The sequence below is a fragment of the Periplaneta americana genome, chromosome 10, assembly GCF_040183065.1.
Source record: "Periplaneta americana isolate PAMFEO1 chromosome 10, P.americana_PAMFEO1_priV1, whole genome shotgun sequence".
NCBI classification, from domain to species: Eukaryota; Metazoa; Arthropoda; class Insecta; order Blattodea; family Blattidae; genus Periplaneta; species Periplaneta americana.
This window is the reverse complement of record NC_091126.1, coordinates 1,261,676-1,275,664: the sequence shown is the minus strand read 5'-3', so window position 1 is coordinate 1,275,664 and position 13,989 is coordinate 1,261,676. Positions and strand designations below refer to the sequence as shown.

General features: G+C 34.5%; 1 protein-coding gene across 6 annotated transcripts in view; it reads right to left on the bottom strand.

Moving 5' to 3' along the window:
- Positions 1 to 13,989, bottom strand: part of LOC138707368 (zinc finger protein OZF-like) — a 69,182-nt gene that overhangs the window by 3,853 nt on the left and 51,340 nt on the right. The window contains exon 5 of one of the 6 annotated variants that reach the window (XM_069836679.1): positions 829 to 13,867. The exons of the other annotated variants lie outside the window; for them this stretch is intronic. Coding sequence (XP_069692780.1) covers positions 13,832 to 13,867 — 36 coding nt within the window. The 3' untranslated portion in view covers positions 829 to 13,831. Of the gene's footprint in view, positions 1 to 828; positions 13,868 to 13,989 lie in introns of those variants that run through there. 6 annotated transcript variants of the gene reach the window in all.

The following is a 13,989-nucleotide window of genomic DNA, read 5'->3' as shown; positions in this document are numbered from 1 at the left end:
CACCACCGCCATTCCCAACAATGAGACCACTACTGCCACCAGCTCCAACACTCCCACCAATGCTGCTGCTGCTGCTGCCACCACCACCACCACCACCACCACCACCACTTTCAACAATGAGACCACCACTTCCACTACTGCCACCAGCTCCAACACTCCTGCCAATGCCACCACCAGCAACACCATTTCCAACAATGAGACCACCACTTCCACTACTGCCACCAGCTCCAACACTCCCGCCAATGCCACCACCAGCAACATCATTTCCAACAATGAGACCACCACTTCCACTACTGCCACCAGGTCCAACACTCCCACCAATGCCACCACCAGCAACACCATTTCCAACAATGAGACCACCACTTCCACTACTGCCACCAGAGCTCCAACACTCCCACCGATGCCACCACCACTCCCACTTCCACTAATACCACTGTCTCTTCCACCACTGCCACCAGCACAAATACCCACCACTTTACAGCATGTTTTTACTAGCCTACCGTAATGGACTGTCACATCATATTTTTTTTACAAGTTTACAGTTTCTGTGTGAGTATATTTCTGGTGGTTACTCATCTCTGTCTTCCTGAAAGGTGAGGTGTTGTCTTTATCATGATGGTACCCTTGGAATACTGTTAAGGTCCTGCTCTCTTAAACATTTCATAACCACAGATCATTAATTATTTACGGCATAGCAAATGAGAGTACTACGAGATAATGAAAAAAAAATTATTTTTCACCAGAAATTTCACATAATAATTATTACTTACTGCAATATGCGAATAGTAGGATAAATGTAAAGATTGGACGTCAAGATTCTAAAAATCGTTAGTTATAAAATGCTGTATTTAATTGTTGTATACATGCTACACACAGAGACAAGATTGAACTTTTCTCATCCTCCACCCTCTGGAATCCAACACAAAGATGTACATTACACTATTTTGTACTTCACAGTAAAAATTATTAAGCAACTCAAGATTTAAATACAATGTCAAATTCAGAAGAAGGAAAAAACACAACAATGCAACACTAAATGTACCAGCTCGTGAATTCTGAAGTTTCACAGCTTGTCACTCCACGGTCAGATATCAGTAGGCAAAATACAACATATTATGTTATTATACTGTACCAGTAAGTCAACTTTACTCGGATTATTGTTTTTTTCCTTGAATCTACTTCCAAGGAATAATATACACTCGTACTTGTGTAAATTTTAATCAATAGAATATGACAAAAACAAATATTAATATTAATACAAGGAATATTTTCAATTAGATTGGTATGAACCAATTTTTTGAAGGTTAAAGAATTCAGTCATGAGCTGCATGAGAAAACATATGTCAGTATATTAAATAAAGAAACAGTCACCACTAAGATGGTGAGATAATGCAGTGCCAGCATGTCATGCTTGCGTATGTAAAGAAATCTATAACTGAATTCCCATCTCACTCAATTTGAAGAGGAAATGACCTAACAACAATTTATGTACTTATAAATGTCATCTTACTGAACAGACTTCAAAAAATCAAACACAGTTGCAAAACTGCAAGTTACCACACAGTCATCATCAACGGCCCTTAAAACCTGGTGTTCAACTAATATGTTAGTAAATACAAGAGAGATTTATTTCTTATTTTTCTCATTACAAAAGAAGCCAGTTAAAATAAACCTAAACTATGAAGATGCTAAGATTCGAAAAACAGACAATGCACGATATCTATGTGTACATTTTCATAATAAGCTTACATGAAGAAATCACACTGAACATGTTAGTGTGAAGGCAACCGAACGATTTAATCTATTAAAAAAGACTTGCAGGAACAAAATGGAGTAGCTCAAAGAGCATACTAAACACAACCTACAACACGTATATAAAGTCTATTTTAAAATATTGTGGCGAAGTAATAATAACCTCATCAACTACTAATAAACATAAAACAAGCTTTACTTCTCATCACTGGTGCAATCAAAACTATTCCGATCGAAGCTATGCAAGTAAACACTTCTCCATTTTGAATCTTGCGTACACCACTTTTAACACTTGAATGTAAGTAATTGATGAACTAGTGGACTTACTCGTGTTAAATATGTAACATTTGTCCGGCTTACAGCTGTTACATATTTAACACGAGTAAGTCCATTAGTTCATCAATTAATTATAAACACTTCTAATAGATCAAGTATGGTAGATCCTGAAACACAAGCCCTTCTGACCTATGAAAAATTAAGAAGCTTCCAAATTCCGAAAAACGATGTAGATTCGAAGACTACAGTTACATTAAAGACACAAAATGGATTCATACAAGAGGTAGTAAAGCTTAGAGAAAAAGAAAACTTGATATCACAATATAATCCGAATAATAATTTTAAAAGTGAACTGTTGCCTTGATCTTGATCATATCTTCAACAAAAGAGATATAAATCCTGAAACAATTAACAGAAGACATCCTTAAAAGATTCGCCAAACATTTACACAGGACCAAGATGGAGCTGGAGCAGGAGCTATTTGTTGCCAAAATATATTTGTTTGGGTACACAAAAGCAAAACCATACATTGTTTTGTGTTGTCCCCTTTAACACATATGTTAAAACTATAAAACTTTCTTAAATTAAAACATTAATGGCCAGTTTTTCCAAGTAATGTTTAATTTGGCTTAACAAATGTTAAATTAACAGCTGGTTTATTTTTAATGTTTTGTTAAGATGTTTTCCATTTTTCCAACATAATTTTGTTTAAAATAACCAGCACTTAACTTTAACTGTCGTTAATACTATTCTAACTACTCAACAGCAGTTGGTAATGATTTTGCATATATAAGACAACTTCTTATTGGCTGATATTATTATTTAAATTCTGTACTATGGGGTAAGTCATGAAACATGTGTAAAATCGTAACCTATTACAGTAGCCATGATTCATACATTACAGAGAATTGATAAATGAAAGTTGCATTGACTGCTATTGAATAATAATAATTATTATGTATGGTTACATTTTATAATGCTAAATATGAATTTCTGTTTAGAAAAATCTCAGCATTATGACCACCAGGTGACAATAATTACACGAATGTGTGTGTAGTCAATTGTACACAAAACCCCGAGGAGAATTCCGTATCATATAAAATTCTCTAATTTAGGTTCATGTATAAATTATATGTAATTTCGTCCTAAAGAAGCAATTGCTGCTGAAACATTTTATTATTTACTCACTGTGTATTTTGAAGCACTATTGACATCGGCTATAGTTGAACAGCTAGTGACATAGAATCTAGAGTTAATAGTAGCTAGTGAATTGGAACAAGTGGCCTATTTCAACTAGGTAACATACAACTGAGTTTTATTTTAAGACATGAAAGTGATTATTATAACTACATACCGGTACCTAAGAAATATTAGTAAATTAATACATAATGTGCATTCAAATATAACAAAACTTAATTGGTATATTAACTTTCATTTATTAGAATTATATTATAGCTAGCGATAAGATATGTTTGCACTGGCTTAAAACAGAAGTGAAAGAGCTGGATTCTTGGAATTTATAATCGTTTTCTTTCTGATGGAAATTTAATTTTCCAGCAGGATAATCACCCCGCGCACACCGCCATAAGCGTTCAAAGACGGTTCACGGAAAAGCATGAAAAAGAGGATTGACAAATATCGAGACATCCCACCTCAAAATCCAGATCAGTTCTGGGATCAAGTTCTGGTTACCCGGGAAGATTTCGCTAAGGACCAGAACTATTTCCGCGATCTGGTGGACTCAATGCCCCGAAAATGCCAGGCAGTGATAGACGCCAGTGGCATGTGGACAATGTATTAGATCCACATGTGTATTTCTTTTATTTTTCTTTAATTTGTTTGTTTATCTTTGTTTTATTTCGGGAAGAAAATTGATCTCCCAAGAGTTTTTTAAATTCTCCTAGTAGAGCCAGAGTTGCGAAATAATAAGTTCCGCTACACAAAATTTAAAAAATGAAGAAAGGTAACATGTATAAAAATTAGTTACATTAAAAAAAAAGTTATCGCAGAGAACCGAACACGGGCCCCTGGGATGGTAAGCCAACATGCTACTGACTACACCATCAGGGATTCATGACGTAACAAGCGCGACGAGGCACATATAGCTGCTAGGCTTGAAGTCTACGGACACAGCTCACATACAAACGTAATCGTGTAAATATTTCAATGTTCAGTATTAGTTAATGTTTCATTTGGACTGATTTACTGAAGCTTGGTGAAACCGTCCCTTACTCTAAACATTCCTCAAAGAGAAACATAACATGTTACTTTCACAACTTTTGTCTGAACAGCTGTGGTGTTATCCGCCATGTTTAACTGTTTGTTAAATGAGTTAACGGCCTGAAATCCTACATTTAAAGTTAACAAACGGTTAAGAATCTGTTAAGCCAAACTGGTGTTGAACAAATGGAAAAACTGTATTTAACAAACTGTTGAAGGTTTAACAGTCGTTAAGTCTTCTAACAATACTTGGACAAACCGGCCATAAGTGTTAAAAATCTGTTAAAAAAAAAAAAAAAAAAAAAAAAAAAAGTAATATAACTTAATGACAGACAGGCTCATTTCAACACTAGTGTGGTGTCATCATCAGTGTCCTTCGAACTACTGTGGCTCCAGCTGGTTTTGATTTCCGGCGATTGCTTCTGTTAGCTACTCTTATGGCTGTGGACAAAGACTGAAGGATTACAAATAGGTTCACTCATATCAAGCATATGAGGTGAAATATTCATACATAATATAGAACAAACACAAAGAGAAAATAATGTAATAGCGTCGATATGTAAATTACATAATAGTCTTATATAATGGCAATAGAAGACAAGTAGAAAACCTACATCAACAACTCAACAAAAGAAATCCCAAATTAAAGTATACAACAGAAATAGAACATAACCAAACGATAAATTTCTTAGACATCACAATAATCAAAACAAACACGAATTTAAGATATACAGAAAACCCACTACAACCACAAAAATACACGCGCATGCACGCGCACGCATGCACACACGCGCACACAAAATCATCAAACCATGCCATACAACATAAGCATGCAGCTATCCATACAATGATATACAGATTAATTAATGTACCAATGAACAATGACAACTACACTGAAGAACTAAATGCAATAAAATATACAGCACAAGACAACAGATACAACCCTAACATAATAGACATGCTAATAATTAAAAAAAAAGGGCAAAAAAACATAACAAACTAACACAAACAACACACGAAAATAAATACACAACATTAATATACCACAATACATACAAAATTGCAGCTCCATTCAGAAAACTAAAATACAGGCTAACATATAAAACAAATAACAATACAGAAATATCTAAATAATCACATCGAACAAACAAATAAATACAATTCAACTGGGGTTTACAAATTAAAATGCAATAGCTGTCCAGATTTTTACATAGAACAGACTGGAAAATCATTTCAAATAAGATCAATGAGCACTTTAAAGCAAAAAGTAAACCATACATCACATCAAATTACGCAAAACACATCACTAACAACAATCGCGATTACAATAACATAGAAACAGATATGGAAATACTACACATCACATCATGAAGTCCACAATTAAACATATTAAAACAATACGAAATATACAAGCACACAATATACTGTACATATCTACAGCATACACTTAATACACAATTACAATTCAACACACACATTATTCGATATCATAATATCCGACATACAAATAACCTCCCCCACCAAAAGAGTAGCACACCCCCACAACTGACGAAAGCAATCGCCAGAAATCAAGATCAGCTGGAGCCACAGCAGTTCGAAGGACACTGATGATGGCATAACACCAGTGTTGAAACAGGTCTGTCTGTTATTAAGGTATAGTAGCCTGCAAATTAATCCGAACATGACATATTTTTACATTTTCTGTCATTGTTGGCCTCACAGCTGCTCATACCGCTTTAATTGACATCTGTAGTACGTGTAATTCCATTGTTGAAGGTCTGTCATTATTTTTTTTATAATATGTGACATTTTGCCTGTCGTTTTGTACTTATAAGCATTTCAGTTGTGTTGAAGACTTAATACTGCAATCCTGTGTACATTCTGTCGTCTTCACTAATGGATACAACTCCACGAAAACGGTTTAAAATTATAACATTAGCAGAGCATTCTTCTATGACACAGAGGCAAATTGCTGCAGAATGTCACATCGGTTTGGCTACTGTTAATTCGATCATAAAATGATACAGGGAGACTGGATCCATCACACCCCAGAAAAAAGGAAACTGTGGCCGGAAAAGGAAGACTTCACCTGCAGATGATCGTTTAATTGTCAGGAAAAGTAAATTACATCCTAGACTAACTGCTGTCGACTTAACCCGCGAGTTAATGGCTACCACTGGGGCGAATATTCACGTCACAACAGTGCGGCGTAGGCTTTTGGAAGCTGGACGAAGGGCTCGTAAGCCTATTAAGAAGCAACTGTTATGTGCAAAAAATGCTTAATGTGGGCAAAATTACATCAACACTGGACAGTGAATGACTGGAAGAATGTACTTTTTTCCAATGAGTCTCATTTCGAGGTCCACGGCCACCGTGTTTCTTACGTACGGAAAGGATCTGAAAAAGTAACAGCAGCTCATCTCCAACAAACACCCAAATACCCCCCTAAAGTAATGTTTTGGGGTTGTTTTACACATGAAGGGCCTGGAGCATTAATACCTATCAAGGGAATGATGAATTCTGACAAATATATTCACTTATTGGAAACCAGAATCGTACCCCAGCTGCAAAAATCATTTCCGGATGGCAGAGGTGTGTTCCAACAAGACCTGGCACCATGCCATACGTCTCGAAAAACTACAGAATTCTTCAACAAGAAGAATATTCAGGTACTCCCCTGGCCAGGCAACTCACCCGACATCAACCCCATTGAACACTTGTGGTCAATTTGCAAAAGAAGAATGCAAAAAATGGATTGTTCTACAAAGGAGATGATGATTTCTGCCCTCATTGGTGTATGGTTTCGCGATGAAGAAATGAAGAATATTTGTTGGAAATTAGTGGAATCTATGCCAAATCGTCTCAGAGCTGTTATTAGGAACAAGGGAGGCCACATAGATTACTGAGGTATGTCTTCGATCCTTTTTTTATCCTGTTTGAGTGTTTTTGCATAAGTAATTACGTTGTTCGGATTAATTTGCACGCTACTGTATATCACTTTTTTTTTATTGTTTAACACTTAATGTTTTAATTTAAGAAAGTTTTTAGTTTTCCTGTCGGATTCTAAAGCGGTTATTAAGGTATATTACCTATTTTTTTTATTGTTTAACACTTAATGTTCTAATTTAAGAAAGTTTTTAGTTTTCCTGTCGGATTCTAATTAACGTATATTACCTTTTTTTTATTGTTTAACACTTAATGTTTTAATTTAAGAAAGTTTTTAGTTTTCCTGTCGGATTCTAAAGCTGCAATCCAGGCCATCAGTTCAACTACATCCCCTTAAATGGAAAAAAATAAATAAATCCATTGCATGGTAAAACAAATTCAAAATTTAAATAATACAGTTTTCCAATGGATCCCCGCCCACTCTGGGCTGAATGGTAATGAGAAAGCTGATATGTTCGACAAGAAAGGAATTAAAATCAATATAAAAGCATACTACAAGTTTTCATATGGGTATATTAAAAGGATTATAAAAAGAATTACATCTATAGTTACAGAACTGGCAGCAACATGTTCATTGCATGGAAAGGACTCTCATTCTTCGTCACATTTCTACCTACTGCCCAAGAGGGAAGAAAACACTAGGAAGACCTTTAAAATGATGGCTTGAGACCATAACGGGCCATTAGACCCAATACTTGTTAGAACGGTGATGATGCTAAAAAGAAATGTTAATTCCAACCACCACAATATTTCAGTAATAGAACAGCGAAACTCACAATGGAAAAATTCATTGAAAGTTTCAAATTAATTCCTGATCTATGTCGAAAATTCGCTGTGGCCATGTTCAGATTGGTTACTGGTGATGATTGCATCACTAATACCTTCATCGAATCAGCTTACTGAGTTCTCCCAAATGTTTTTTATGCACAAAGGAAAAGAATATGGACATGCAACACTTGGCAAATTGCGAATCTTACGTCCAAATATTGGGAAGAAAGAATTAAGATAACTTAATTCTCCCTCCCTCCCTCTCTCTCTCTCTCTCTCTCTCTCTCCCCTCCTCCTCTCTCTTTTGCAGAAAAAAATTAACACATGGAAAGGCAATGAAAGTCGAAAGGGGCTGAACTTATTTGCATTTCCGTGTAAGTAGGAGGTGAATGATGAGTGACATGTTATCCTCAAAATTTCAGTAACATGAACTGAATTATAAAATCATGTTGGTCACATCCCTCTGATATTTAATCACTCTTCATAATTTTCACTTAAATACTTATGAGTCTCTGCTTTACATTTAATCTAAGCAGCAGGCAGCACTTCGTGAGTAAGATCCCTTCCCCACCCAGGCATGCAGCTATAGTCAATATTAATGACAGCGACAATGAGAACAATCGAATGTAAGTGATAACTGATAATCAAAGAAGGCTCACTCGAACGTCTTGTGACAGACATGACTAATCATCAATTTGAAATGAAAAAATTACCAAATGAAAATAAGTTTTCAGTGCAGCAGAATTATGTGTGACAACCATCAAGAGTATATGTGTGAGCCCAAATTCCAATCGGCTCAGTTCTTTGCACTACAAGTATAAGTCTGAAACTTTCTTCTAGTGCACATAAATGAACTGCTGTTCCAATCTAATTTCATGGTTTCTTAAGAGTACAGAACAAGTAGGAACTAGTTTAGTAGCAGTAATCAATCAGTCACAAGCAAGTCTGGTAGACATGTTCAAATAAAGTGCAAAGTTCTTGCTGTAGTCATAGTCGGAAGCTGATGGCAAAGTTAGAAACAAACGAAAGTATTCAGGAGATACGAATTATGAAGCCTGGCGCACCATTGCAAATAATGCCACAAGGTCCCAAATACTTGTAAACATCTGGATAAGAGAGACTATGAAATACTTATGCCAAGTTGCAAAGAATGAAGGAACTTACACTGGCACTGATTACATGCAAGAGACAGCCTGTGAAGGAAGAGGTCATTCCGTAGCTAACTCTCTGTCTCTCTATCTCTAGGTAGAATGTGCTTTTTTTTATAATCATGCAGAATATTTAGATAGCTTTATTGCAAAGTAGCAAATAGTTTAATATTAATGCATTAATGGCTTAATGAGAAAACAAACAAACTTCATTATTTGTAAGATTAGTTATAAAAAAATAAACCAAACCCACTTTGAAACATAAATTTATTATTTTAATGTCTGAAACAAAATCGTTTCACTCAATTATTTTCTGTAAATCTTTCCAAAAAGGAAACAGAGATCGGCTAAATGTTGGACATGGGGAATATCAACTGTGCTATAAGAGTTTCGTCTATAGAGCTGGACCTGTTCTTGTGTTTCATTAACTGTAACTTGTGAAAACAATTGTTCGCATAAGTAAGTACAAGAAAAAACCCAAATATCTTAGCAACAAAAGTTTTAAGCATAGAGAACTTTGTTTTACACATTATTTTCTTTATGTCAGCCTCTTTGAAAATTAAGTCACTGCATGTTGTGTTGAAAATTTAAATCCATTTGCAAATCAGTGATTTCAGTTTGTAATTAATTTCTTACAGATTTCATTTCAACAGACAAGGGATTGAAAAAGACGTTCTCTTTTCATGGTCCCTGAAATCACAGAACTGATGTGTAAATTCTACTATTAGGTCTTCCAGCAATGTTACATAATTCTATACATTTTATTGAGAAACATTTACCACAGATTTTAAACAAGGACACTAGAAAAGTTCAGCTGTATTCAGATATTTGATCCACGGACCAAGTTTTCTAACCAAATTCTGAGCTGCAGTGATGAATTCAGGGGGTGACATGGGAAGGAATTTCCCCTCCCACCCTCCAGACATGTCAGTCTTTTTCAACTAAAAAGTATAATTTATACAATATTACATTTCAATTTGGTAAGAATTTTCAGTAACTAAAATAAATTCTGTTATGTAGATTTTCAGGTAATTGTTTCTTTAAAGGTTGGTGGACTGCTGGCTGAAGTTCATTGGTTGAAATTTGAACCACCTGAATTTTCAATCTTGATTGTTACAGTTAGTTTTTTTAACACATATAATAATTTTGTTTACTAAAATAGTTATAGCATATACAGTACATATAAATATTTCAGTGCATGATGGCAAAAAACAGACACTGTTTACTTTTCTTAAAAAGAAAAGATGTATTGATGAGACAATGGAAAGTACACCCATTGCATTTAATGAAGAAAATGTCAATTGGACGGTGATTAGCAATAGTGATCCGAGCGCCAAAAACGTGTTTCGAGATATTGGCCATTGAAATAAATCTGTTTTTTTTTTTTATAAAACATTTTATGCAAGAAGTATTATAACATTCATACTATCACAAAAAATGGCACAAACAATACCAAAAAGGGTTAACTGATTTTTAATAACAGACCAGCAGTTGAATTAATATTTCAAAGCAAACTAAATAAATGAATTTTATGCAATAAAGGAATTTTTGCTTATAAATAGCAGCAAAATTCAGATATCGCATTTTTTATTTTTTTTCAGAGTTAAATTAGCCTGCCATCAACAGATCTGTGCAAATATCTCATTTTTTTTCAAACTGTCGGTTGGTCCATTATTGTGTAACTCTGTCCAATTGGCTTCAAGTGAAAGTGATATTTGTGAACACATATTTCCATATTTGTTCCTTTCATACAGTGCTGTTAGTGGTGAGTCAATGAATAAAATATTTGGATGCAAAATCAAATATCAAGAACGATGGGAAAAAATATGATTGTTTGTATTTCAATCATATTCAGGGTGGTGCATTTTGCATAACTCTGAAATGTATTTAAAAAAAATAACCTCGAAGCTCTTAAAAAAACAGGTGGGGTATTCATATAAGTGCCCTTTAAAACTTTAGGAAAGCTACTGGAAGAAGCATTTGTATAATTTAATCGGTGATTTATTACTTGTAGACCTACTAAATTTATGCGGTTTATGTATAAATGATACTTAACACTGGCTTTATGGGACAATTTTACACAGAAAGATAATTCATATTCAAGTTAATACCTGTATTATCATTTAAAGTAATTATAATCGAAATTGAAAGAATGCTTCATTTCTTTAATTTCCTATATTCTCTTTTGCCTTCCTTGCAAGATGTGAATTATTGTTTGTTTTGCTTTTGCTCCTCCTAGTATAGTATACATCCACCTCCTCCACCCAGAAGATGAGGTTGAATTCAATACTGTTGAACATTTCCATAATGTTATGATTTCTTCCTTATAAATATGTATTTACAGCATTTAGATGCTAAGTAACATAACAAAGAAAGGTGGGATCACATACTCAGGCTACATTTTCTAATTCTTCTACTGTGTTACTCTCGTTTTTTATGAATGTCCTGATCACAGTTCGAAGAACTGACACATCATTTTCATCTTTAATTCTTCTCTGAGGTAGACTCTTGTGCTGTATTTAGCCTTTCACCTCTTAAGTGATGCAATATCACTGCGCAAATTTTCGTTAGTTTCTTCAAATTTTCCATTAGATCTATTATTATGCTTCCCTCTTGTATTACAAATATCTCTTCTACGCTTCGATATCCTGCATGGCAAACTGGAACTTCGATCCTTCTATTCTAATGAGAATGAACCAACAAATTCATTCTGCCAGAGTCTTCTACTGCAAACAGGATTCATGGTTATAAGCCCCATTAAATGCTGATTTTGCGCTTCTTTCTCTGAAAGTTGGTTAAATTCACTTATAATACAATTCCTTCCTTCTTTTGGTAAAACTTCAAAACATTTACAGCTCCCACCAGCAGCACGGACTCACTGACATTACAGATTCCATCCAACTCTTCTTTGAAAATGCTATCAGAGGACAGGACTAGATAAAAAAACGAAACCTCTGTAAGAAAATAACTGTAGGGATTCTCAATGCATTTACTTTGATCATTCTTGCATACGGTATTACTGTTCAAAGCTCTAGATTTTGGACTATGATCAGGTTTCAGATAAACCATGTTAGGTTAGAATGTAACAAACCACAAGGAGTACCTGATGGCAGCGAAAAAAAAAAAAAAAACACTTGGATCCTTTTTTATATGTGGTCTTCATATGCATTCTGAACAATTACATGCGTGTAATAACTCAACACATTTAACATTTGAAATGCACTTAGTTCGGCTATAACTTATTTATCAATTTCTCTTCATTGCTGTTATTGTCTTACTGGTTTGCACAGTCACTCACTTATAGGTTACTGATTGCACCATAGGTACCTGTACTTATTTTTTAGAAAATAATTACATTTTTCTTCTTTGTATCAATAATAATATTAATTAGTTTTATAAGCCCCAAATTATTTACAGTTCTCTTTTCCATACATTTATATTATAATACAGTGAAACCTGTTCAAGACGTAAGTGACATGGTACTAATTTTTCTTTCCGTTGTGGACAGGTTTCCGTATATTCAGGTGTGACATTAACATGGAATTTTTGTCATTCATATACATGAAAAACAAAATGGCATGCCGCAAACTGCAAGAAGTACAAAATATTCCATTTAACACTCATCACATTAAATCAGCTTTCTGTCGCTTATTACGTTGGTGAATCATCTTGATTAAAATCTCAATTTCTGTGTAAATATTATGTAACTAACTCATTAGTCATTAAACATTACTAAAGTTTACTAATCTCATTCTATTTAATATCTAACACTATACTCTAATACTGTACTGCATATCACTGCACATTATCAATTAATTGGACTAGGAGCCATCTATTAGAAGCCTTGAATTCTGGTTTATTTAATTTCTTTCCCAGTTCAATAGCTTGCTTTGCAAAACAGATCCAGAAATTGGCTTGTTCTTTGAAAGGTCATGAAGAACCCACTCCCACAACAGTTCGTTTATTTCCACATAAATAGTTGCTTTCTGGTTCCTTTTGTGTCACCAATATTGGCCGCACGCCACTCACTCGTTATGATCTTTATTTTTTAAAGTGTCACACCTGAGTTTTCCACAACTGTACTTCAATATTATTTCATATAGACTTTGTTTCTAATTTTCCTTTATCTCGATAACTTTTACTTCATCACTTAATGTTAATGCCACATTTTATGCAACTTTTTTTTTTTTTTTTACCTGAAAATCACTACACTTGTGCTCTGTTTAGCTACGACAGTATACGGGTGTGAAGCATTGAAAATCTTTGAAGGGACTCGTCTGCCTAGTCAACAGGGTAATAAAATTTATGACTGACAGGCCAACACACCCTCGCACCCTCTAGAATTTTGCAAAGAAAACTTGTTTTTATCTTAGTGACCTACATATTTCGTATATTCCTTGAAATTACACGCTGTTTCAAAATATAGTTACAAAATATAGTGTGTGTCCAAAATATTGTTTCCGTTTTGAACAGTAGCAGACAGTTTCCATTTCCGCGTTGGACAGTTTCCCTTTTATTCAGGAAAAATTACACATAATGCATACAAATTTCGCCGGGACCAATAAATTGTTCCGAAATAGACAGGATTCCGGATTATTCAAGTTCTGATTTGAACAGGTTTCACTGTATAATAAAATGACGAAATTCCTGCAATCCGAATAGCACTGTCCCAGCTAAGCAATCTACACGAAGTTCAAAAGTGTGGTGATATCTTCAGACTCTCAAGCTTCAATTTTCCATGCGTGTACACATGCAATCTGGAATGAATATTAAAGGAATCAAGTTTAAAATGCACGTTCAATTAAGATGCATGAAGATTTTGTGTCTGCATGGTGCGCCATTTTGAACGTCATCTTCACTACGTAAATATATTAATTAA